Here is a 25639-nt window from a genome sequence, read left to right on the forward strand (position 1 = left end):
GGCACTGCAGAACTTCCTGTGTTATTTGTGTTGGTTTGGTTTTTTTTCCCCCTCTCATATCTTAATAGTTCCAACTGTCCATGTAGAAATTTGGGAGGGGGTATATGAAATTCGTGCAAGTATCATCTAGTCTCTTGTCCATTGTTGCAGTCAGGATACTAGTTAAAAATAATAATGCGTAAAAGTTGCTGTCAATTTATAGCAAGTTTCCTTACTATGTCAGGTGAGGCTTAAAAAGACATACAGTATGTTTTCTATTCTCAATCTAGCCATGCTAAAATACTTTGAAATAATATATTTTGTAAGGTTTGTTTCTTCTATTCAATTTGGTTTGAAATATTTTACTAAATATATTCAGTTATGGTAACAGAAATTTGAATGTCTCAAAATGGGAGTGTAACTAATCCTGTTGTAGCATGAAAATTTAACGTGTATCATTCACGTAAGTATTCTGGGCTCCTTAATAGCAAATATTGAACTGTTGAAGGTGGAGGTCTTGTGACAGAAACCTAACTTAAGAGATTCATCTAAAAAAAATGCATGTGTGTGTATAAATGGATATGTTAAAAAACCACTTTTTTAAAGATGTAAAATTAAATGCTTTCTGTTGTATCATTTAAGTTCACTGTTGCATTGTGTTTATCACAAATATCAAGCCAATTAGTATAAAATAGTAGAGTTTACTTCAGGTACAAATTTTTGCCTGTTTGGCTTATGAAATGGAGGTATCAAAATACAATGCCTCAATAGAAAGAACAGTTCTTAACTTGTGTTATTTCTTTATTTAGAATCTTTATTGTTTATGTACAGGCTGTATGTGTTTGCTACAGACAGGATAGTTGCGAAGTTAAACACTAATGCTCTTTGTTTTATAAAAAAAGCATTAAATACTCTATACTTATCAAACAATGACAAAAAATCCCAACTGATTAAATCAAACATACAGGAGCTCTAGATCATTTCCCATCTAGATGAAAGCAGACTGGGTATGAGATAAAACCAATTAAACACAGTAGTTCCAGAAATGTTGCTTGCCTGATGGGGTCACTCTCCTATTTAGTCTTCCTTCATCAATAGCTTCCTGGATAGCAGCAAGTACTTATGCAGTTAGTTGATTCCCAGTTATCAGTTGTTTATATTGGTCAAATTCTTAAAGCATTGCAGAGGAATGAAGTCCTTATTCTAGCAGTCGGTTGTCTATTAGACAGTCACCGGGAGCAAGCTGTGTAACTGGTGAATTAGATGTCTGCCCACGGGGCTGTAGTCAGCAGCCTGTGACAGTACTGAGAGAGGAAAATGAATTTAACACGCACGTTGCCTCAATTTTTTTCAGACGCTGGCCAGAAGAAGACCCCAGACAAGAAAGATGGGCGACGAATGTCTTTTCAAAAGCCTAAAGGGACTATTGAATATTCTGTAAGTTACTGCTTTATTGTTAGAATGTCATTGCATAGCAAGTGCAGACTTAAAGTTTCATTACAAAATAGAAGCAAAACAGTAATGTGCATTACCTTTAATCTTAGAATTCTGTGTATCTGATAGCTGATTTTGACAGGAATTAAATTGGGAATTAGCTAGTAGTACTTGAGTAATGCTTTTTTTATTTTCTTCAAAAAAAACCAAGCTAATCAATCTGTTGACTGGTTCACTTTTAGATAACTAGTTAGAAATAGTAAATAACATTAATTATAAAATCATGTGCAAGTTCCCTGCTTTCAGCATTATTAATAAACTGTTGACATGAGGAGAAATAACAGAATAAAGTTGGGGAGGGAAAAGCTATATCTTGATACTGACCTTCTGGTGTTCTAATAATTTTCATAGATTACCTTTTACTGTACTGATCTGTTTCTGCAGCAGTATCTGAAAATGGAGCCTTTCTCTGCCTGTTCTGTTCTTGAAATGACCCTCAAACTGTGCTGCAGTCAGCTTTTCACATTTGTGGTTACTAAGGGAAACTGAAGTGAGAAGTATCTGTCTTGTGTTATATACTGGAAGTATAATTAAGCCTATAAATAATGCTTATAGGGTTGACATTCAAATAGTGAAAGTCTGTCACAGTTATCTTTGAATGCTTTTGAAGTTGGACATGATAAATTAAAAATGAGAACTTTATAAAAAGTCTTCACTTGACCTCTTGGTGTTCTCTTATTCCAAGAATAAGAGATACGCGGGAGACTTAACTCTTAATGTTACATTAAGCCAAGCTGTGTTATGGCTTAACTACTGAGAAGGCTGTGATAGTCATTTGGACAGAGGCAGAGGATGTGTGTATTGGAGCAAGAAGCACTTCATTAGTGTGGCTTATATTGGGAATTTGAATATAATTCTAGCCTATACTAAACACTTCCTTGAAGCTGAAATTCAAAAAAGAAATTTCTGCTGCTTAGGTTCTAGCAGCTGAAGAAGAGTAAAGTAAATGTGACTGTTGTTTCTATTACATTAACCCCATTTTGTCTGAAATAATTGGAAAAAATGCTCAGGTGTCACTCTGTAGAACTGGGGCTCCAGTCAGTAAATCCCTTAACTTGTCTCTTGCTACCATGTGCATGCATTTACCTTGGTATGTAAGATTCCAGGCAAAGCTAAAGCACCAAGCTTTCCTTTTTAAAAATAGTATGTTTGTGTCAAGTTGTCATGTACTTCTGCAGGTTTTTATGTTCCAGTAGCTGAGGGGTTATTTGCAAAAATAACTTTCTTAATAGTACTGAAGCATGCATCACTTCCTCATGAGTCAAAAAGACAATTCACAAGAATCAAGGACTTTTTGTCTTGAACTTAGTCCAGCTTCTAAAGGAGCCTGTTGCATCTATGGAACATGGTGCATTTCAGCTTCACAGATGCCATATTGTGTCTGGTCTTGCTCTATATTTCACTCGTGTAGTATTTAAGTAGCATTGAGTTTTCAGAGCTTTTGGTTATGTGTTGTGCATATATGTTTTAATAAAATACACGGACCTGACCTTTAGGAACTGAGCTTATGTTCGCTATATGCATAAGAGAGGTCTGGTAACTATTGTGATAAGTTGCTACTGTTATTATTTATGACGTTATTCCATGTGGAGAGATGAACTTATGTCTGGTTTCTGCCTTCATCCTGCTACCTCTCAAAGCAACAGCACACACACACATATGTACCCACACACATGTATTTATATGTCTACATGTGTTGCTGCTTTGAGAAGTAGCAGAAGGATGAAGGCAGAAACCAGACTTCCCCCCCAGTATTGTTGAAAAGTTTGTGGGGTTTTTTGCTTTGTTTTTTTAATAATAATTTAATGTGTTAATTTTTCCAGTGGCTACATGATTTTAAGGGGGAAGGGCTTATTTGTATTCCTGAAGTTTGGAGTGAGATGGAATCTCACTGATGCAAACTATGGGTTTTTAAGGTGAAATATACTTCCCACCAGAATTTAAAAAACAAAAAAAAAATACTTTGGGGACAAATAAACAATAAAATATATTTTCTCTTTAAAGCTAAAGCCAAAAAGCAGTTAATGTTAAAGATTTCAATTTAAAATTCCCAAAGCATGAAAACTTGGAACTACTGTTCTGTATGTAGCACCAAAGAGAAGATATCAACAGATGTGGTACTAAGTAAATGAAGCAAGTCCTAAACTTCCTCTAAAGGATACGGAAAACTCGGGTTTAATTTTGCTGTTACTGCTTAGACAGTGAACAGATTTTTTTTTTTTAAGTTAATATAGTTCTCCTTTTCTGAATGTCAGTCAATGGATTAGATGCAAATTGATATTATCTATTGTTTCTGAATTCACAGTTGGTGCTCCAAGCCAATTGTTTTCCCTTTCTGCACACAGCTGATGCATGTGAGCAGGCTCTAAGGACCAACAGAGCAAATAGTTTAGGTGAATTATTGTTACTAGCTAGAACTTTCTTTAGTGCTTTTTATGTTGTGAAAATAGCATTTTTACATTGCTTATTTGGCATAACTTTGTTATATTAACATTGCATTTGAAGTCTTTTGTGTTACACGCATGTTGTACAAACAGAATCAGTGTATGCCTAGAGGTGTTAGAGGAGCCAACTACAGATAAAGGAGCATAAGCAGACAGTGTTGGCTGCTGACCACCAATGATAACAGCATACTAGCAATTGCATGACTTCAACAAAAGCCTTCTAACCCCTCTTCCTGTTGAGGAGAAACAGGAAACAATTGTGGCTATGTATAGATAGTTTTTTCTCAAGTGCTATAGACTATACAGGAAAATTACTTTTTGTTTAAAAAAAAAAAATTACAAGTGAGCAATGGAGGCAGATGGTATGGTTTATCAGTGTTGGAGGCTCCAATGTAAGACTTCCCTTCCCCTGCCCCACTCCCTCCCCTTTAACTCTCCCAGGATCGGAGGCTGTGCTCTTCTCCTGAAATAGCAGATAAGCACCTAATACACAGAGTATGATGTCCAGATCATGAGAAGAGCCTGCTATCAATTAATGAAGGTCACAGAAGCCTATAGTAGACTGGAGTCTTAAGACTGAGTTTTAAGCCAAAGTCCTCAGTTTTGAACTACCAGTCTTCCTTCATGTGATCTTTTCGTGGTTATTTAGTGGCAAGTCCAACATCTGGAAACTGGGTCTGGACTATTTTTTTTTCTTTTTTTTGTTGTTGTTGTTGTTTTACTTAGAAACCAGTTAGATGCGTATACTGCAAACAAAACTATGGGGCTTCTGAAGTCAGCTTCTTAAGGTAAAACAAGGAGGAATTTTTGATCCCTCCTTAGCTCAAGGGGTGTGGGTGGCAAGTGTTTTTGTGATACCATCAATCATGTGAAAGTTCGCTAGACTTTGAACCCACATGAATACTTAGAATTTCTTGTTGTAATGACTTGCTGAACATGTTTAATTTGAAAGTAGATAAATGGTGAGTGTCTGCTAATATCTTTCTAGAGTAACTGTGGATTTTGCTTTCAATCCTCCAGTAGCTTGGATAAAGAATGCTAAAAGTTGTTCTGTCTTCTGGTGCAGCTAGTTTTATTGCCGTTGTAAACATTTACCTGCTGTTTAGACTCCTACACACTTTAGAGTTTTTGCTTTTTTCTTGGTGCTTCCATTTCAAAGCCAGGGATTGTTTTCTTGTCTGACTGTCACATTTCTTTGAGCATGCCACTGTCCTAGTCTTCTCAATTTTGGGGCATTTGGAAAATGTGGATCATAATGATGACATATTACTTTATCTGTTGTATCTTTTACCTAATTTTAAAATTATTTTTGAAGTTGCTTTTGTGATATTTACAAGTTCTGTTTTCCTGCTATTTTGAATTGTAGGCATTAGGCCTATTAATAATTAGCTAATATAGTCATAATCTGATATTTCTGAAGGCTTGGGTACAACACCAAAGTTGTTGTGTCCTCTTTTTCCCTTTGTCCTCGCCCCTCCTTCTAGACTTCTCATCTCTTTAATTTTGTTAGTTCCTTTTAATACTCTTAAACCATTGTTTTGTTGTTTTCTGGTTCTTGGACAACTAGTCTTTAAATACTTAAAAAAAAAATAATTAAATAATTCTTTTGGAGCTCTGTTTCATATGTATTCAATGTATAATTTTTAATAGAAGAATGAGCGAACTCCAATTGTTGAGATGCAATGGCAATAAAGTTCATTAAAATATCAGTAGAGAAATTGGTTTTAAATAACGTTTTTAAATAACTTTGCCACCTAGTAATCTGACAGAAATGAAGGCAGTTTGAACCATAGTCAGTGGTGACTCTGAAGCTATTTGTCTGCTGGTGCACACAAGTGCACTTGGCAAACATGGGTATATAAGTAGTGCTCTGGAAATGGAACAGGGGTAATGGGATGTACCTCTGCTCAAATAGGGACACAATGATTTGAAGAGTGTTTGATTTGGGATTTTATTGGAAAAGGGAGGTGGAAGGTATGGACCTTAAGTCACTCTTTCTGTATTTAGTCATATCTGAAAAAACTGATTTCAGCTAACTTAGAATTTTAGACTTATTTGTATACATATGTAAGTGACTACCTAAGGCAGAAGTAACTAGGTAATAAGGTCTTATGTGTCTTATCTCTACGTAAGAGAGTTGATGACTAGAAGCTCTTGCTACTGAGTATAGGAAAGCTACTTATATTTTAAGAAGCTCTTTTTCAGCAAAAGTTATTGTACAAAGCAGAGTTTGTGTACATTAAGTTTAACGCAGCCCTGAATAAGCGATTCTTGTTTTCTTTTTACATTTTCATTAATCCATATCTTTCAATCTTTATATTCAAGTCAGTACACTGAAGGAAGCAAAGCCAATGCATGATATGTATTGAACTACTTCAGGGCACCAGCTGACCTGCTCAAGTCTGTTTCGGATTGTTTCAGGGAATAAAATAGTGTTTTCACATGTCTGGTGGTTGTTTTTCAGAGGTTTACTTGTATTGTAACAAATCTTGCCATTCTGTTAAAATCATGAAACAACGCAATCACTGTTTATCATCCCCTTCTCTTCTCAAAAGGGGAAATTTCCCCATGAAGTTTCAGCATGGTGCTTTAATATCCAAATATTTATGTAAAATTCTTAATACTCAGAATAGCATTTACATAGCTACATGCATAATGTATAGAAAGTGTGTTTTCTGAGAGAGAAGGAATGACTTTTTGCCCTCTCTTCCAGTACTGAATGGATGATGAAAAAAACTGGAAAAGCTGGGGGGTGGCTGTGGTATGTGGTGGCACATTTTTAATTTGTTAGTTCTTAAACTATGCTCTTCCACAGAGCTATTCTTTCAGCTTTTGGCTGTTCAGATTCTATTTTTTGAAATAGTAGAAAGCCTGAGAATTGGAAAATAGGCCTTTGAATATAGGGAGATACTTCAGGAAGCCTTTATTACATGAACAGTTTCTTTCTTTTAAGGAGGTATCAGTGCTGGTCTCTGAAATCCCATGTAGTGTGGAGATTTGCCTCTGCAAACTTTACAGCCAAATAAGAAAAGGAAGCTTATATTTGCTATTCTTGTGTTCATGGTTTGTGAGATAAACTCTTTAGTTGCTAAGAGATCTCACCAGATGATTTTATTTCTGAAGGCTGAAAAGAGTGAATGCATTCTTAAAGGGCTTAAGTTTTGTGGCCTTTAATTGGATGCTTTTAATAAATTTATTTTATATCATAAGTTAGTCTAAAATCTCAGATGTTTCAGTCATTAAGTGATACCTAAGGAATATCTACCTAGCAGCTAACTGTTGTCTTCCCACATTTATGTGAGAGCAAACTTTTGAATTAGGCAAAGCTTTTGAATTTCACTTTACAGTTTGTTTTAGCAAACCTTCTGTATTATGTAGAGCTTCTGATGGAAGCACTACTGTTCCTTGATTTGGTGCTCAGTTTTGTTATCGTCTGTGGAACAAGCAGTACATATCTAGTAGGTTAGGGTCCTGTTTTGATTTCTGCTGTTAGTACCAATTAAAAGTGGCATATGAGAATATTCTTGTATTTCTCATATCTCTGTGATCATATAGTACTGAATTACTAAGAGGTACTACAATACAGTCTTTCATACCTGAAATACTAGTAGAGAGAGATGTTTGCTGCTTTGTTTAACTTAATGGGTTCCTATATAAAGAATTGTCATAATAAAATTAGAAATTTATCTAAAAAAAGCTTACTGCCATTTCTTTGGCAATACCTATCTTTTTTTCTTTATTGAATCTAGACTGACAAATGCACCTGTAGAAAATGATAATGAATTCCGTATGGAAAGGAATTCTTTAACTCCTACTTGTGAACTTTAATTATGTTACTAGCCCAAATTGCTCTCTGTTTTTATCTGTTGAACTATAACGGTCTTCAGAGTACATTATATTTGCAGCACTTTTTCTTGCAGGACGATCCACTTCTTTAAATAAAGGATATAGTTTGCTGCTTTATATCTGTCAGTTATACTTTGTTATTCTTGTACTGTCAACATGTGTTTCCTAACATGACGTAACTTTGAAAAAAGTTAATAAAAAGAAAGCATTTCTTTCCCTAAATTACTTTGGGATTAATGTTATGTTCAGTGTTAAGTTTTGGAATATTTAAGTGGGAATGTGTTTTGAGGAGCAATTAACTTTTTTTTTATATGCCACTTTTGCTTTGCAGCCAATAGGAACTCTGTTTGCCAGCTATTCTTGCAATGCAAATAAAATGTATTAAAATACTAAATATTTAATAACCCAATATTAGCTAACACTATAACTTGTAGATACATATTCTTCGACTCTGGCAAAATGTTTGCTGCTTCTGTGAAGAATGAATGTGCTTTGTTACATTTACTGACAGCAAAACATATAATGCTTATTAGTTATATGGAATATACTAATTCAACTGGAACAGTCCACAACAGAGTATGGCTGGAAGCAGGCTAGCCCCATGTATGTTTTATTACTTACCTCCGCTGCAGTGCAGTAATGGAAACAGAGCGTTCTAGTCTTTGGGTTACAAACACTGCCTTTTTCTGTGGGACTGTGTAAGGTCAAGGTCTATTCTCAGAGCAAGCAGTACCAAAAGCTATTAAAACATGTATACTCTGAGACTTTTCCTTCCCTCCCCTCACCCTGCCCTCAGGTTTGGTTTTTTTTCTGCCCCAGTTCAGTTGTTCAAGCAGAAGTAAAGGATACCTACGTTTAAGTCTAGCAACAGCTGGCAAGGCATACAAGACATGGTGCTCCCACCTTTTTGTTAAGGAAGTGAGTGAAGAGCAGAAGATACCTAGAGGGTATGCAGAGTCAGCTAATGATATCCACTGGCTTTCTCAAAACAGTTGTGTGTGGAACATACACTATGAAGAAAAACATGGGTTTGTCTTTCACTTCCCCCCCCCCCCCCTTCCCTGCTTTCCCCTTGAAAATTAAGCAAAGAAAAGGGAATTTAAGAGAAAGCATTCTTTTCTGTAATTGCAAGGAAAGTTAAGTGAATAGCCTGAAAATAGAAGGAAAATTAAACCTGTGAATAATTAGTCTAATACTTACATTTATATAGAGTGGAAGGTGTATAACTTCTGCAGATGTAATAAGAGGGACAAATGACAAGACATTTAAGATGGGAGTCAGTTGATGTTTTTTTTTTTTCCTAGCTGTGCTCCATATTGTCGTGGTTTAACCCCAGCCAGCAACTAAACACCACGCAGCCGCTCACTCACTCCCCCCCACCCAGTGGGATGGGGGAGAAAATCGGGAGAAGAAGCAAAACCCGTGGGTTGAGATAAGAACGGTTTAATAGAACAGAAAAGAAGAAACTAATAATGATAATGATAACACTAATAAAATGACAACAGCAATAATGAAAGGATTGGAATGTACAAATGATACGCAGTGCAATTGCTCACCACCCGCCGACCGACACCCAGCCAGTCCCCCGAGCGGCGAATCCCTGCCCCCCACTTCCCCGTTTCTGTACTGGATGGGACGTCACATGGTATGGAATACACCGTTGGCCAGTTTGGGTCAGGTGCCCTGGCTGTGTCCTGTGCCAACTTCTTGTGCCCCTCCAGCTTTCTCACTGGCTGGGCATGAGAAGCTGAAAAATCCTTGACATTAGTCTAAACACTACTGAGCAACAACTGAAAACATCAGTGTTATCAACATTCTTCGCTCTGAACTCAAAACATAGCACTGTACCAGCTACTAGGAAGACAGTTAACTCTATCCCAGCTGAAACCAGGACACATATTTAGCAACACAAATGTAGCTTTGCTTATATTGCTTCATCTTCTCTTAACTGATAATATTTATTTTTCCTGGCACAGTGTTTATGAAGCCCTGTGCCATTACACAATAAACTACTTCTGGTTGTATGCTCCCTTGTCATATTATCTTCACCATTCTTAAATGCTTGCTATGAATTCTTTATTCTGAAGTATTCTCTGTGAATAAAACTTTCTTCCCTTTGCTTTCTTCTGTTGGTTCATATTGAATGCATTTTGGGAGATGGGGGTGAAAATAAGAGCTTGAAAAAAATCTTTTCCTTACTCAGGAATCACCTACTCAAAGTGCTCAGGCTCCATCTGCTGTCATAGTGGTTGACCTGTTTTGCTTCAGTATTTTTGCTTTTTATCTCAGTGATGGATTTTACTTGAAAGTCAGGTTAATGGAAGCTTATTTAAGTAGGGAGAGAGTGTGGTTGCATTTGTAGAGATTGCTTCAGCTTTTCTGTAAGTGAAGAACAGAGAAGAAGAGTTGAAGAGGGAGAATGAAGTGTTCTGTGAAACCAGTCAATCATGTATTGGTCCAGTGGTACCCAGCAGTGAATTTATAGACCAGAAGTGCTGGTGCAATAGCTGAGTCTACAGCTTGGTGTGTGACTGAGACTTCCAGCCACCTGGAAACAGTGGGAAGGCAGGTGCCCTTATATGGGGTTGTAGTAGACTAATATTTAGGGGGTAGGTGTGTTTGGGGGGGGGGGTTGGTGGGTTTCTCTGGCAATCATAAGATATGAAGACTTAAGTTCATCAAACTCTTGGTAAATCTACACGTGATAAAATTTGTAAGCCACTATTTGAACTAACTGCTCACAGGTTTGTTTTTCTTTTTTTCCCCAATTGATACAGGTGGAATCAAGAGATACTTTAAACAGTATTGCCTTGAAATTTGATACAACACCCAATGAACTGGTTCAATTAAATAAGCTTTTCTCCAGAGCAGTCGTTCCTGGACAGGTACTATTACACTATATATGTTACTTATCCAACAAAGATCTTTCTCCCTATATTCCTCATCTCTACCAGAAAAAGTGTTAAAGTACTTCTCTTACTGGTTTTCCTATTGGCTTTGTAAAAGAGTTTTTTCATTTTTCTCTAGTTTGTGAATTCCTTGTGCCTATTAAATAACTGCCTAAAAAGGGAACATGTAATGAAGCTACCTGTCTCTCAAATAAGATCAGAGGACTTTTAAAGCTAAATACACTTAATGGTATAATAACGCTTGGCTACAAGCTAAATTGTTACTTTGCAAATATAGCAGGCTATTTACCAACTCTAGCTCAGAAAACAAATTTAGGGTGCAGCTTACAAACAACATTCCTGACTGCATATTACTGCCTGCAATTCTATTTTAATAAATTGAATAATGTTTCTATTCCACTCGGAAAACTTGCTGTCTTTACCAGCAGTATATGAACTATCATTCACTTCTTATAGGTCACTATTGCTTACAACTTCTTCTTTCCCCCTTTTTTTTTTTCCCTTCACTTTTCACTACTCTTTGAAAGCCAGCCCTGGAAACAAGTGATAGGTCAGCTGTGGTATTAGCCCTTTGAAAGAATCCTGTGTTTACTTCTGATTGCTGCAAAACTTTGTCTAGGTAGCTTGAATGCCTACCATGGCAAAAATACATATTTAAGGAGTGAATAACTTCAGTTGATTTTTTTTTTTTTTTTTTTACATTCAGTGCTAAGAGCTATGTCTTTGAACTTGTTCCCCAGCCTGTTTCTTGGTTGCTCAAGTAGTGGAGTAATAGCAAGAGAAATAATTGGGCAGGTGTTCCTTGGACACTGTATTGGGTGTTTCTGGCATGCTGTATACTTCCAATGCTTTCTATCTGAACGTTTTCCTCAATTGTTATGACTAAAAATCAATCTTCTCTCAAGACAGCATTTAAAAGCCTTAAAAGCTAAAATTAAGTAGTACTTTGTGTGGTATTGTTTATTCCCTCAACTCATAATTTCTGTTAAAACTAATGGGAGCAGGAATGATTTTGTATAACTTATTTTGAGAAAGCATAGCAAATATACCTGAACTGATGAGAAATCTAAAGTAAACCTGAAAGCATAACTTCTAACTACATTATATCTTCTTTATAGATTTTGTATGTTCCTGACCCAGACTACATTTCTAGTGTGGACAGCTCCCCCTCTCTAAGTCCTATAAGTCCCCTATCACCTACATCTTCCGAAGCAGAGCTTGACAAGGCTACAGTAAATGTAGGTATACCTGTTGTCCTTGAAATTAATTTTCCCTTACAAGATAAATGTTACAGATGCTATGCTTTCTTCTTAAACTATCCTTTTGATTTGGGGAGAAAGTACTTTACAGTACTTGGAGTTGAAAAGTAAAGTAGTACCTTTTTAAAAGTAAATACAAGCTTTTAATCTTTGTAAATGACAGTTTTCTGTGTGAAAACTGATTTGAAGGCAAGTTATTTGTAGCAGAATACTATCCTTGCACACTGAAATCTAAATACTAGTTCCTGTTGCATTTCTGTATTTGTTACCTTTCAGAACTAGTTAAACATTTTTATCTAATCTTATTGATAGTTTTTGTAGCAATTGGCAAGAATACTCAAGTAGCTAAAAGGTAAGGGCTCCCCCTGCTCCCTATAGAGGTGTGCAAGGGGGTTCTCAGTTTCATTTGGCAAAATGAAGTAAAGAAAAAAAGTGTTTCAGTGAAGGGTTAATACAGAGTTGATGATAGCTGACTTCTACTTAGTAGTTCTACCTTTGTAGACTTTCAAATACTAAAACTGTTTAGCAGTCAAAGCTGCTCTGTAATTCAGCTCAAATGTAGGGTTTGGGCTAGGAGCTAGCTTTTTAAAAGCATGTCTTTCCAGGGACACTGGTTTGCTGTCAACAGGATTCCATGGGGAGATCTCCAACCAGGAAGAGGCAGTATCAGAGCCTGAGTTTCTCTGCAATTTGTACAATTATGACCTTATTCAGATTTTTCTTAATATGTCACTACTATTCTTTTCCCAGTTGTTGTTATTATCTTTTCTCTCAAATAAGTAATTTTCTTGATAGCACTTCTCGATAGCGCTCAGTCAAGTTGTCAAATGTCTACTCCCAAGATTCTGTGTGCTCAAAGTTTAGGAATGTTTGAGACTTTAAGCATTTATTTATTTGCTTGCATGACTTGGTCCAGAGAAGTTTAAATGTAAAGGTGTTGCTTTGTTGCTGAATAGGTTCCCAAGCTGCATTACAAAGGCTCTGATGACCCTTCTACTGAATATTGCTATTTGGTTTTGCTATTATACCTTTACTCTGACCTAGTATGCCTGTTCTTGTGAGATGTCTGATATCATTTGTACTGAATAATTTCTTTTATGTTTTATGGCAAACTGAAGGTGTTGTAGCACAATAAATAGACTAGTCTGCAAGAATACATTCTTCTATATCAGTCTCAGAATGGCTGTAAATGCTAGGATAGGCCTACCCATATAGCATATGTTGTGAGAAGTTGCCCAAGGGTAAACTGTTAATTTTACTACTAGAAATCAGAGCTCTTCCTACAATGCGCTAAATCCTATGTCAGAAAAATACCTTATTCTTGCTTTTGTGGATTATTTTGTATATGCTTGTTTGTATATAGTAGTTAAGAAGGTTTAATAGTGTAAACATACCTGTAATTTATTTGAAACTTTTTTTATTGACTATATACACATAGCAAAGATAAAGGCTTGAAACTGTAGAAGAAATAAAGTAGATTAAAACACTTTAAAAGTTAAAATCCTCTTATGCAAAAGGTTGTTTTGTTTAGTGTAGGCAGTTCAATGTTAGCAACAATTTGGGTGCTAGATTTCATTTAACTGACACTTACTGTATTGTTGCAGAACTATTTTGTGCCTATCGCTGCATGTCGTGGATCACTACAAGCAGTTCTTAAATGCCTCAGGGAAAGTCAAACAAACGAGTAATATGACAAAATATAATAAAGTGTTTATGGAAGTTTCTGTTTGAGGTCTTTCGAAGTACATGTAAGGAGGGAAGGAATGTTCCTAGGTACAGTTTTTCAAAAGAAAGCAAAGAACAGAAATCACTTGCACTTGTCATTGTGGACTCTGTGTGTCTGTTTGGGTTTTTTTCAAACAGTCTCTCCAGCAATAACAGAAAAAGCACTCAATTTCTATTTGAGTAGTTAAGGCTGGAGGGTTTTGTTCTTCAACATAGCACCTGTTTTCCATGTTTCTGTTTTCTGTCTTTACTGATTGCTATCCTTATGAATGAGATATAAATACTAGCATATATTCTCTAATGCTCTCTATTGATGTCTGTATTCTTTGACTCCCCTCCAATTTTGACTCCAGATTTGCAGTTTAAATTTAAGCACATTTCAAGGTAAAGAGAATATGTTACTCTGCCTGTATAGTGTAAAGGGGTCTTCTCTCTGTGCTACAGTCATTGAAATTGAGTTCATACTAGAAATTGAATAAGATGACTAACCAACATCTGAACCTCTGTTGAGGCAAAATATAAACTCTGATATGCTTTGTTCTTTTGTTTCTGTTTTATCAAACATGGGAGTAGCTTAACATAACTGCGTGGCTAAATACAAACCAGCATGTGGCTAATGTAAGACCTGCATAACCTTGTTTAAGTGTTTTTTATGTTGCTACACTTAAGCTAAGATTTCAGTGTTTATTTCAATAAGTTTGTTAGTGTCAGTGTGTGTGTAAGAACTCAGATTTTTAAGCCTTTCTTACGCTGCTGGGTTTTGTGAAGGGTTTCTTCATTCAGCAGTCTGATGCACATATTTGAGAAGATCCAATAAGCTTTACTACCTATAAAACTTAAAATCCACATCAAATAATATGTAGTGACAAGGGTGTCAGCATTAAATTTGAAAGTCTGCCACCAGTATTATTCCTGCTTCTATGTCGCATGGCAGTATGAATGAGAAATAGCTGGCTTATTCACAGTGGACTTGGATATCAGCTGGGGACTCTTCCAGCTACTTGCTAAGTTATATGTGTAACAGAATTGACCACATAATTTTTAGGAGAAAGGTATACATAGAAGGAGAACTCATTTCTAGGAAGTTTGCTTTTAAATTATATCTTCGTTAGCTTTTTTAGTGAAATTCAGTTCAGTGTTCTATAAGTTGTTTTTGGTGTTTTATTTGCTTTTTAACTAAAATTGAAAGATGCAGGCAAAGGCTAAAGTACTGCTAGAGAGATGATGAACTGAAAACAATTGTGCTTAATGTTCCTGGATATGATTAAAGGCATTTAGCTGAAGTCTGTACTAGCAAATAGACTTGAACAGAAAAGCAGAAAACTAAAGGGAAAAATAGTTCATGTTTTTTTTATAAATAGTAATATTTTATTAGTAACTAAAAATAGCAATTATATATGAAATGGAAATCTTTAAATGTTGGTTAAGCTCCAAAACAGAGTTGCTGTGACTATAAAATAGGCTTTGGCACAGTCTGTCTACTATACGTGTAGCTTTTATTTGAAAACAATTTTTTCACTGTCTGTCCTGTCCCTGGTAGGGTTCCATGTTCACTAGTTTGTTGGATGTACTGTTAGACAGCAAGATAGATAACTCTTCCTGTTATCTGCCCAGGAAGGTCATGAAGGAAATCCTCTGGAAGTTATATCCAGGTATGTGAAAGACAAAGATGGTTGGGAACAGCCCAGGTGAATTTACCAAGGGCATATCAAGCCTGACCAAAGTGATTGCTTTGTGTGATGAGACGACTAGCTCAGCAGATGAGGGAAGAGCAGTGCATGTTGCTTACCTTGACTAGAGCCGGACCCTTGACGCTGTCCCAAAGCAACCTTGTTACAATACTGGGGATATGTGAACTGAATGGGTGGACTGCAAGATGGGCTGGCAAAATTGGCAGGATCTTTGGGCTCAAAGCAATTCAGTATTTGTGTGTGTGGTTGGTCATTTTTTGTTGTTTGTTTTCTGTGGTGGTGGACAGTTAGGAATCCTTGAAGGGTCCCTGTTGGGGCTACTATTGTTTATAATCTGCCCATCAGTGACCTGAATGGTGGGACAGAGGACAGAGTGCACTATCAGCAAGCTTGGGGGTGGGGGGCAGCAAAAGTTAGGGAAAGTGGTCAAAACACTGGAGGGAAGGGCAAGGCATCATCAGAGGGACATCAAGAGTCTAGAGAAATGAATTCACAGAAACCTCATAAAGTTCAACAACAGCTAAGACCTGCCTGGGAGAAAAAGAGCCCCATGTGGCAGTACAGGGTGAGAGTTGGCTAGCTACGTGGTAGTTTTGCAGAAGAAGACTAAGGACCTAGGAGTGGTTGAAGCTAGCGTCCTGACATACGTGTTGAACAATGTCCACTTGTGATGGTGAAGGCTTATCACATGCCAGGTGGCAGATGAAAGAGGAATACCAGCAGGTTAAGGAAAGTGATTATTCTGTTGTCTGCAGGGCTTGTGAAGCTGCATTTGCTGTATTGTGTCCACTTCTGGCACCTGCAGTACAAGACAAAGATTGACTTGCTGGAGAGAGTCCAGCGGAGGGCCGTTAAGATGAGCAGGGGATGGAAACATCTGAGGCACAAGGATTGGCAGGGTGTCCTGGTTTCAGCTGGGATAGAGTTAACTGTCTTCCTAGTAGCTGGTACAGTGCTATGTTTTGAGTTCAGTATGCAAAGAATATTGATAACACTGATGTTTTCAGTTGTTGCTCAGTAATGTTTAGACTAAAGTCAAGGATTTTTCAGCTTCTCATGCCCAGCCAGCAAGAAAGGTGGAGGGGCACAAGAAGTTGGCACAGGACACAGCCAGGGCAGCTGACCCAAACTGGCCAACGGGGTATTCCATACCATGGGATGTCACATCTAGTATAGGAACTGGGGAGTGGGGGCAGGGAATCGCTGCTCGGGGACTGGCTGGGTGTTGATCTGCGGGTGGTGAGCAATTGCACTGCGCATCATTTGTACGTTGCAATCCTTTTATTATTGCTGTTCTCATTTTATTAGTGTTATCATTATTAGTTTCTTCTTTTCTGTTCTATTAAACTGTTCTTATCTCAACCCGTGGGATTTGCTTCTTTTCCCGATTTTCTCCCCCATCCCACTGGGGGGGGGGGGGGGAGTGAGTGAGTGGCTGTGTGGGGTTAAACCACAACACAGGGGGAGCTGGGTTTGTTTAGTCTGGAGAAGAAAATACTTATGGACAACCTGATTTCTGTGTTGTGCTACCTACTAGACAGGTTAGAGGGAGGAGAAGAAGAGTCAGGGTCTCCAGAGGTTCATAGTAAAGTGATAGGCAGCAGCAGCTGCAAGTTGCTGCACAAGAGGTCCTGGTTAAATAACAGGAAAATATTTTTCATGGTGAGGGTGGTTAAACACTGGAGCAGGTTTCTTGGAGAGGCTGTGGAATTTCCAGCCTTGAAGACTAAACTCAACTGGAAGGGCCATGAGCAACCTGATCTAATGTAGGCTTAGGCCTGCTTTGAACACAGGGTTGGACTAGCTGACCTTCAGAGGGTCTTTCCAACATAAAGTAGTGTATAATATTATGGAAGGATAACAGAAGACATGTAATAGAACTTTTGTTTGTTGAAGTTGGAAAATAATCCTTTCTGCTACCTTCTGCTCAGATTTTGCATGTGACAGTATATTGGATAGTTTCCTTATGTGAGTTCTGATCATTTTGTTGTTTATTTCCAGGTTGATTCTGAGTATCTTTGCCCACTAGCATTTCTTATTGTGGGCTGGTTAAACTGTGGTTGATTAGTTATATACACTATCAGATCAAAGCAGTCCTTTAAACTGCAGTGGATTTGGAACCTTATTTTTATATTTGCTTTTATATCAAAGAAAAAGAACAGAAATTACACAACAGAAGATCTCTTAAGTTAATAGTGAAAAAGACAGGTTGGTAAGTTCTTTTTTTATATTCCCTTTTAGGATCCAGATGGAGTCCAACAGAAAGAGTTGGGTGCTTCACCAGCACATGCATGTGTTCGTCCCACAAGAGTGGTATCATCCACTTCTGAAGAGGAGGAAGCATTTACAGAGAAATTTCTAAAAATTAATTGCAAGTACATCACTAATGGCAAGGTACTTAAACATTCAGGTTTTACTGTTACTGTATGGGATGTAAAAATGAAGTACATGTAAACCAACATACAGTAAATTTTAGTTACTGATAGGTAGATGGATCAGCTCACATACATATATATGTGTGTGTATATATATCCATTTTTTTATTCAGTTTCCTTTGGATTCCCAGACCAGTTGTTTCTTAGATGTGGTGCAAGCAGCTAATATGTGATTTACTTGTGACAGACTTCCCCCATACTGTTAAGTGATTCTCTTGTGTTGAGGGCATGAGATCTGTTTGTTCCCTGTGTTAGTATCTCTCAAAAGTACTTCTCTTTACTTAGAGTGGAGAAGAACATGGCTTAAACTATAAGGAAGTATGTAGTTGTATAGCTTCACTTCTATTTTCCTAAAGTGGAACAGTGTGAGCAGAATTAACCTCTGATTCTGTAAATAAACACTTCTATGTTGCGTATAGTATGGTAGAAATCGTGGGGTTTTTGTTTTTTTTTTAATTTGTTTATTAGTATTTTTTTTTTTCCTTTGAAGCAGTAGTTACAGTTCTCTCTGTCATTACACAAACACCTCCAAGTTAGTGGCGCTTAGTTAACTTACATTCAGCTCATAGGTGCACAGGTCTTGCACATATTTCTAGGGACTGAGATCATGTCAAAAGCCTTTACCTCAGAACGCTTTAGGAGAAAACAAAATATATTGGTCTCCCACCCCACAGAAAAATGACTATTAGATACTTTAGTCATGAAAAATCATGCCTTCACTCAAGCTGAATGAATGCAAAGAACTCAAAGTACTTGTAGTACTTCTCCTTCACTTGAAGCTCGGGTATGTGTATACAAATACTGTTATTTTGTGTTGCTCAGCAATAGGTTTGCAGATAAGTTACTGTGGTGGGTTGGCCCTGGCCGGATGCCAGGTGCCCACCAAAGCTGCTCTATCACTACCACCCTCAGCTGGACAGGGGAGAGGAAAATATAATGAAAAGCTTGTGGGTTGAGATAAGGACAGGGAGGGATCATTCACCAATTACCATCAAAGGCAAAACAGACTTGACTTGGGGAAAATTAATTTAATTTATTACCAATCAAATCAGGGTAAAGTAATGAGAAATAAAACCAAATCTTAAAAACACCTTCCCCCCACCCCTCCCTTCTTCCCAGGCACAGCTTTGCTCCCAATTTTCTCTACCTCCTCCCCTGCAGTGGTGCAGGGGGATGGGGAATGGTGGTTGGGGTCAGTTCATCACATGTTGTCTCTGCTGCTCCTTCCTTCTCAGGGGGAGGACTCCTCACACTCTTCCCCTGCTCCAGTGTGGGACCCCTCCCATGGGAGACAGTCCTCCATGAACTTCTCCAGCACGAGTCCTTCTCACAGGCTGCAGTTCTTCACAGACTGCTCCAGCGTGGGTCCCCCGCGGGGTCACAAGTCCTGCCAGAAAACCTGCTCCAGCGCAGGCTCCTCTCTCCACAGTTCTGCAGGTGCTGCCAGGAGCCTGCTCCAGCATGGGCTTCCCATGGCATCACAGCCTCCTTCGGGCATCCACCTGCTCCGGCATGAGGTCCTCCATGGGCTGCAGGTGGATATCTGCTCCACCGTGGACCTCCCTGGGCTGCAGGGGGACAGCCTGCCTCACCATGGTCTTCCCCACAGGCTGCAGGGGAATCTTTGCTCTGGTGCCTGGAGCATCTCCTCCCCCTCCTTCTTCACTGACCTGGGGGTTTGCAGGGTTGTTTCCCTCACATGTTCTCACTCCTCTCTCTGGCTGCAGTTGCACAGTTGTTTTTTTCCCTTAAATATGTTATCCCAGAGGCGCTACCGCTGTCACTGATGGGCTCGGCCTTGGCCAGTGGCGGGTCCGTCTTGGAGCCGGCTGGCATTGGCTCTGTCAGACATGGGGAAAGTTAGCAGCTTCTCACAGAAGCCACCCCTGCAGGCCCCCCACTACTAAAACCTTGCCACGCAAACCCAATACAGTTACAGTAATGATAAACAGATTAATGAGAATCTCTTAGAACTGCTTTTTTTTTTTTTAAGCTGATGGAAAAGTTTGCAGATCTGTTCAAGTCTAGACATACAGCTTTTTGACAGTACGTGTATATTGGCAAAAGCTATGTGTTAAAAGTTGGTAAGGCAGGTACTGGAAAAGCTTTGTTACTTTGTTCTACTTTGCAGTTAATTTGCTTCACTCTTTGCATTCTGTCCCTACCTGACTTTTTTTAGGTTGATCCTAGACAAGTCATTACGTCTCAGTTTTGAGTGCTCTGATGCAGAGGAATTGAGAACTGTGAGCCTCTGTTAGAAATTGGCTGTACTGGAAAAATATAATCTAGGGTTAAAATTTACAGCGTATTATTTATGTGCTGTAATTCCTCATCAGAATATTATGGGGAGTGCTCACAGCATCTGTCTTTGACTTGCATCTTTACAGCCTATTTTCTAAGAGCTTCAAGGAGAATTCTGTTTCTAAAGAGTTGTATAATCCACCACAGTATCAGTCTATACGTGGGGAGGTGAATGGGGAGAGAAATGAAAGCTAACTTGCTCAGATTTGAGTGCTGGATTTCTTAAGTTCTGCATATAATTTAGCCTTTGTGTCACATGTGGTAGGAATGTCCTCTGGCATGTTGTCTTATCCTTTCCTTGATACATTTCCTGATGATGCAGGATGATAGATCTTTACATGTTTTCTGGAGAATGCTTAAAAGAATGCATCTCCTGTTTCCCACTCTGGAAGTGATTTTGAAGCTCATTAACTGTTTTATAGGGCTTCAGGTGTGAAGTCTCAGTCATCCCTATGACGGATGCTCATAAACTAAAATCTAGTGAAAGCCTCTTTTTCAATGTGTTTCATTTCACATATGCAAAAGGACTTGCATTAAGTTAAGACTGTCTAATTTCTCACTTTTCAAGACTCGTTATTCTGTATGTGGTTTTTGTCACACCTGTGACTTCCTGGACAAGCACACAGGAATTCTCTTGAGACGTGGCTGGAACGTGGAAACAATTGCTCTAGTATTTGCTGTCTGTTGTCTGGTTATGGCTACTGTTAAAGGCAGGGTGTTGGGCACAGTAACAGGGTGGTGTGAATATGTCACATCCTGGTCAGACAATAAATCAGTGTAACCAATGTGCTGCAGTCACACCTTAACTCACTGTTAATTGCATATGTAGGCATGCCCTTTCTTGCAGCCACACTGTGCACTTCTTTTGTAGAAAAGTGTGCTGCTTTTTTTTCATTCTTTGCACTGTTCATGGAAGGCAGAAAAAGGTATCTTAAACAGTCTGCTTGATTGAAACTGAAACTAATAGAGGAGCTTTGAAATTCTTTGTTCTTTCCTATGCTTGTTTGTTTACTTCCCTTGTTTTGAAAAGTAGTAGGTAAAGGAAAATTCCTAATACTAAGGCTTAAAAAAACTAAACAAACAAAAAACCAAAATACCAGCCTAGAAATATGGGCACAAAAAGGACAAACACATTGTTCATGAAGTGGAAAACAGGACACTGATGAGGTTCAAAACTTCTACAAGAAACAAAGAATAAAAGTAAATTGTTATCTTCATGTGAATTACAGTTTTTGTTCTACCTTATGTGTTCAAGAATGTAATAGAATTATGTAGAGGTAACTTCTGTTTGAGAACTGCTTGTCAGAAGTCCTCTCAAACCTTCTTAAATGTGTGTTTTACTGAACTGCCTAATCTTAATGTTTGGGCTCACCAATGTCATAAAGTTTGGCTCTAATCCTCCCTTTATAATGATTGTTCAAATTTCTGTCTCAGATACTGTATAGGATTTAGAGCTCCTACTTCCTGAGGTTTAAGGAACTGTAATGGAAAGAAGTTAAAACTGATTCAGAATTGAATATCTGCATGCAGATGCAGTTTAATCTACTTTCAATATGCATGTTTTTGTTTATCTGGATTAATATTTTGTGGACCAGCTTTAAGACTGAAGGGATCTGTTTTTAATAGCCTAGTGTGTCCATACAGTTTTCAGTAATAAAGTGGCTCGGCATTTCTCCTTGAGGCTGTTAAATCTGAACTTCACCTGAATAGAAGTTCACTTCATGTCTTTAGAATCTCTTACATACAGGAAACTTGACTTCTAGAAGTGGTATTTTGGGGAGTTTTGTTCAAGAACCAGACCTTCCTGTAACGATATCATGTTGAACTACGTAGTAGTTATATGCAGAGTCTAATTTTTACTTTAGTTTCATTGACAGTGTTTTTGATACGTTTTTCCTCAACAACTAGTTAGAAGTATGGTCCAAGAGAAACAAGTCATGGGTTATTTGGTGGAAGATGTCCTAAAAAACTGTTTCCCACAGTCCTCTATCAACAATTGAGCTGCTTATAGACTTTTTTATTTTAAATTCTTTTTTTTTTTTTTTTCTCCCCCCAGGACTAGAAATTTAAGAGCTGAGAGCAAATACTAGCAGTATACTGGAGTCATATAGGAGTTTGGGCAATGGCGTGCACACTACAATCTTTTTGCTTATGCTTGTGCACTGATTTGCTGATCTGTCTCTCTTTAGCTACATTATTGGTACAAATAATTTTTTGAAAACACTTTGAAAACTGAATTCGTGTAAAATAAAGTCAAAGAGCAGTTCTAAAATGTTCAAGAAATATTTGATTATCATTGAAGGGATCTGTGCTGAAGACACAGCATAACAGAGCATGACCACAAAGGAGAAGCTGGGTTCATCTCCTTGTGTTGATATGGGTAAGTGATGGCATAGGAAGGGCTTTACTTAGTAAGCAAGCCCCCCATGCTATTTTTTACTCTGAAGAATATATTCACACTGAAGATATCTTCAGCAGCTCAGCTAGACCATAGAGGGAGCTTTGGAACTTTCTCCCTGCTACAAAAGCAAGTAACCAAGAAGATTATATGGGGAGTAGACTTTAGGCTATCAGTCGTCTTCAGTACTTGTAAGATAGCAGGGGAGTAGCAGGGGAGGTTAGGTTATCAAAAATAAGCCACTAAAGTATGCTGTAGGGTTTTTTTCCTGGCATCAGTGTTGTTACCCATTTCTGGGTATTTTGTTGAACAACTATGACATCTGCTGCCATAGTGCATAAATGTGTATGAGTAACTAGAAAAGTTTTGTTCAGAGCCTTAAATGAGTGCATGGTACTAAAATGCTCAAGAGTTCATCATTAGCTTACTCTAAGACAATAGTTCTGAAGTATATGTGTTGTAGGAATGCTAACATAGAAGTCTGTCTGATCCATAATGGTAAACCAATAACGGAATGAAGTTTCAGGTACTCTCCTTTAAAAAGGATATGTTATTTTTGTCTTTACTTATGCAAAACTGTGTTGTTAGTTCTTAAAGGCTGGAGCTGCTTCCATCTTTCAGGGAAGACTAGCATAATGCCATAAGCAGTTCTTGACCAGTGGTTGGCTCGATGCATGTATGCTCCCACTTACATGTTTTGTGCTGATGTTATCTTTTTTTTTTTTTTTTCCCCTCACAGAATCAATAGCACTTGGTTTCTGTCCATGCCAGAAACTCCATCTGTTGAGTAACACATGTTCGACAGGTTTTAAGGAAGCTTTACTCCTGCAAACAAGTTAGAAGGTAGTGAAGACAGAAGCCATTTGTCTTAAAGAGAGTCATAGAAATTGTTAGAGAAGGTGGCAGAAACACTGGCATGTCTGAAAAAGAATAATTAAACCTTGGGACCAAACAAAATGTTTCTTTATCTGGCTCTTACCTGAGCTTTACCAAGCTACTTAGGTTAACATTCAGTGATCCTTGGTAATAATAATAAAAAAAGACAGAAATATTAATGATGTTTAGAGTATTATTAAGAATCTAATTTCTAGCCTGTAAATTTGGGGCAGCAGTTCTTCTCTAGAAGTACCCTGAAGTGTTCATGTAGTAACTGTGGACCATATCAAATAACTTGTGAGCCAGAAACCTATTGGTCTGCCTCCTGTCATCTTTTAAATAGATAACAATGAAATAGGTCATCTCTTGTTGAGGCACTATAAAGCTGTGTTTTCAAGACACCTGTATAATCTTTCAGTTGCTTATAGTCAAGTGAAGTGTTGATCAGCTGCTTAGTCAAGTACACATAAAAGCCTGTTAGTTCCAAAGGTTTAATTCTCTATTTCTCTATCAGTGTAATAAATTTCAGTGGAATTACACTTTTAGATTAATTTTTAGGCTATTTCCTTACTGGTGTTGAGGGTTTCCTCTAAGACCAAGATAAGCAGCTTCTAGGTTTCTAGCTGTGTCTTTGCTTGAGGCTGCAGAGGTAGGCTTTAGAATCTTCCATATGTGTTGGGGACAGCTGCCTGATATACAAGTTTGGTTTTTCTGCCATCAGACAGGTCATTGTCAGACTGTTATAGGAAGCTTCCATTTGCAATAGAAAGTCTCTTAAACTTGTTTTCCTTATGTAGTCAGTAGTCTTGCACACTTCTTTGGCTAAATGTTTGCCTGCAGAAAGATTATATCTACTGTTCCTCAGTGTCTGAGTCTAAACACCACAAGGTACTATACAATTGCTTTAAATGCATTCAAATTTGCCCTGGAAACAGACTTCTGTCCTGCATAGGATGATGTTTCTTTAAAATATTGACAAGCTTGGTCTGTGGGGTTTGGGAGGGGTAAGTTGGTATCTTCTGAACTGCTAAAATTGAGGCTGAAGCAAGATAACTGAAATGAGGAGATGTGCAGCTGGTTCTTCATGCATGTTATTCTAATGTTGTGACTCTCTAGTGTTCAGATAAGCAATGTAAAATTGACTTATGAAACTTTTAACTTATTTTGCAATAAAATATTCTTTAACCACTTTTTGACCTGGACTGCCAGCTGAAGCAGTCTTATAGCTTGCTTTCAAGAGCACAGATAAAGCATTGGATTTTGTTTGTTTAATAAAACCAGGGACTTGTTGACATGAGTGATATGTCAGTTGTAACAGCTCACCCCTTGATAGAAAAATGTCATCTCCTTTTATTGCCTCAAAAGCTTTAGCGCATTCTGTGTACTTAATTTATCAAGGAAGGTTAATGAAACAGTGAACAAGTGAAGACAAAATCTTAGTCTGGAAATGAAGAGTTCTCCAATGAACTTGATTACTGATTGCTTCTACTGAGTAATACTTAATTTTACAAGTTGGTGTTGAACTCTTAAATCCTTCAGCTAGAGCAATCATACAACCTTACCGGTTTTTTTTGTTTTTTTTTTCCTCTCCAGCCTGACTGTTCTGAAGATGCACATGCAACATGTGGGCAGTGAAAGAATAGAACAGAATATTTCAGTTGGAAGGGACCTACAATGACCACCTAGTCCAACTGCCGTCAAGGCTATGGCCTTGACTTTTGGGTCAAATCTGGAGAATATTAATAAAATTCCATTTTCATGTGTGGTCATTAATGAAAGAGCTCAGATTTAGAAATTATGCTGCTTTTTTGCATTGTGTACTAAATTTATGGAAGTAGTATTTGTTTAAAGAGAAGCAATTGTTCTTCTGAGTAGACTCATTGACTTTCGCAGTCGTGTTAAATTTATTTTTTAGACTACAGTGGATATAACCAAATAGACTTCTGTCAACAGTCATCCTCTTGGAGTTCCTTTTTGCGCCTTGAAAGTCTATTTCCACAGTACAGTGCTGGGAAAGAAATGCTAGTGACAGTTTTGTTTCAGTGTCTTAAACACCTTGGAATTATGTAAATATCTTCTGCTAACTTTAAAGTCTTTAGTGTGTGTTTGTACTCTAAAATGCACATATAAAACCTGACTAGGCACGTAATGACTAAGGGGACTTCAAAGTATAGATGCTTGAGCTGTTTTTGAGACTGTTTTCATTTTTTCCATAATAGTGATACCATTGGTCATTGCTGTAGACTTTAATACTATTTTTGGTTTGTTTTTTATAACTTGCA

The 25639-nt window shown here is 37.8% G+C and overlaps 1 protein-coding gene across 10 annotated transcripts in view; it reads left to right on the plus strand.

Moving 5' to 3' along the window:
• OXR1 (oxidation resistance 1) overlaps positions 1-25639 on the plus strand; it is a 305008-nt gene that overhangs the window by 226817 nt on the left and 52552 nt on the right. For 9 of the 10 annotated variants that reach the window (XM_052786770.1, XM_052786769.1, XM_052786766.1 and 6 more), the window contains 4 exons: positions 1334-1416; positions 10541-10648; positions 11791-11910; positions 17589-17741. In XM_052786770.1, coding sequence (XP_052642730.1) covers positions 1334-1416; positions 10541-10648; positions 11791-11910; positions 17589-17741 — 464 coding nt within the window. The remainder of the gene's footprint in view (positions 1-1333; positions 1417-10540; positions 10649-11790; positions 11911-17588; positions 17742-25639) is intronic. The other variant, XM_052786774.1, reaches the window with a different exon arrangement.

Source organism: Harpia harpyja, chromosome 5, assembly GCF_026419915.1.
Source record: "Harpia harpyja isolate bHarHar1 chromosome 5, bHarHar1 primary haplotype, whole genome shotgun sequence".
Classification (NCBI taxonomy): domain Eukaryota; kingdom Metazoa; phylum Chordata; class Aves; order Accipitriformes; family Accipitridae; genus Harpia; species Harpia harpyja.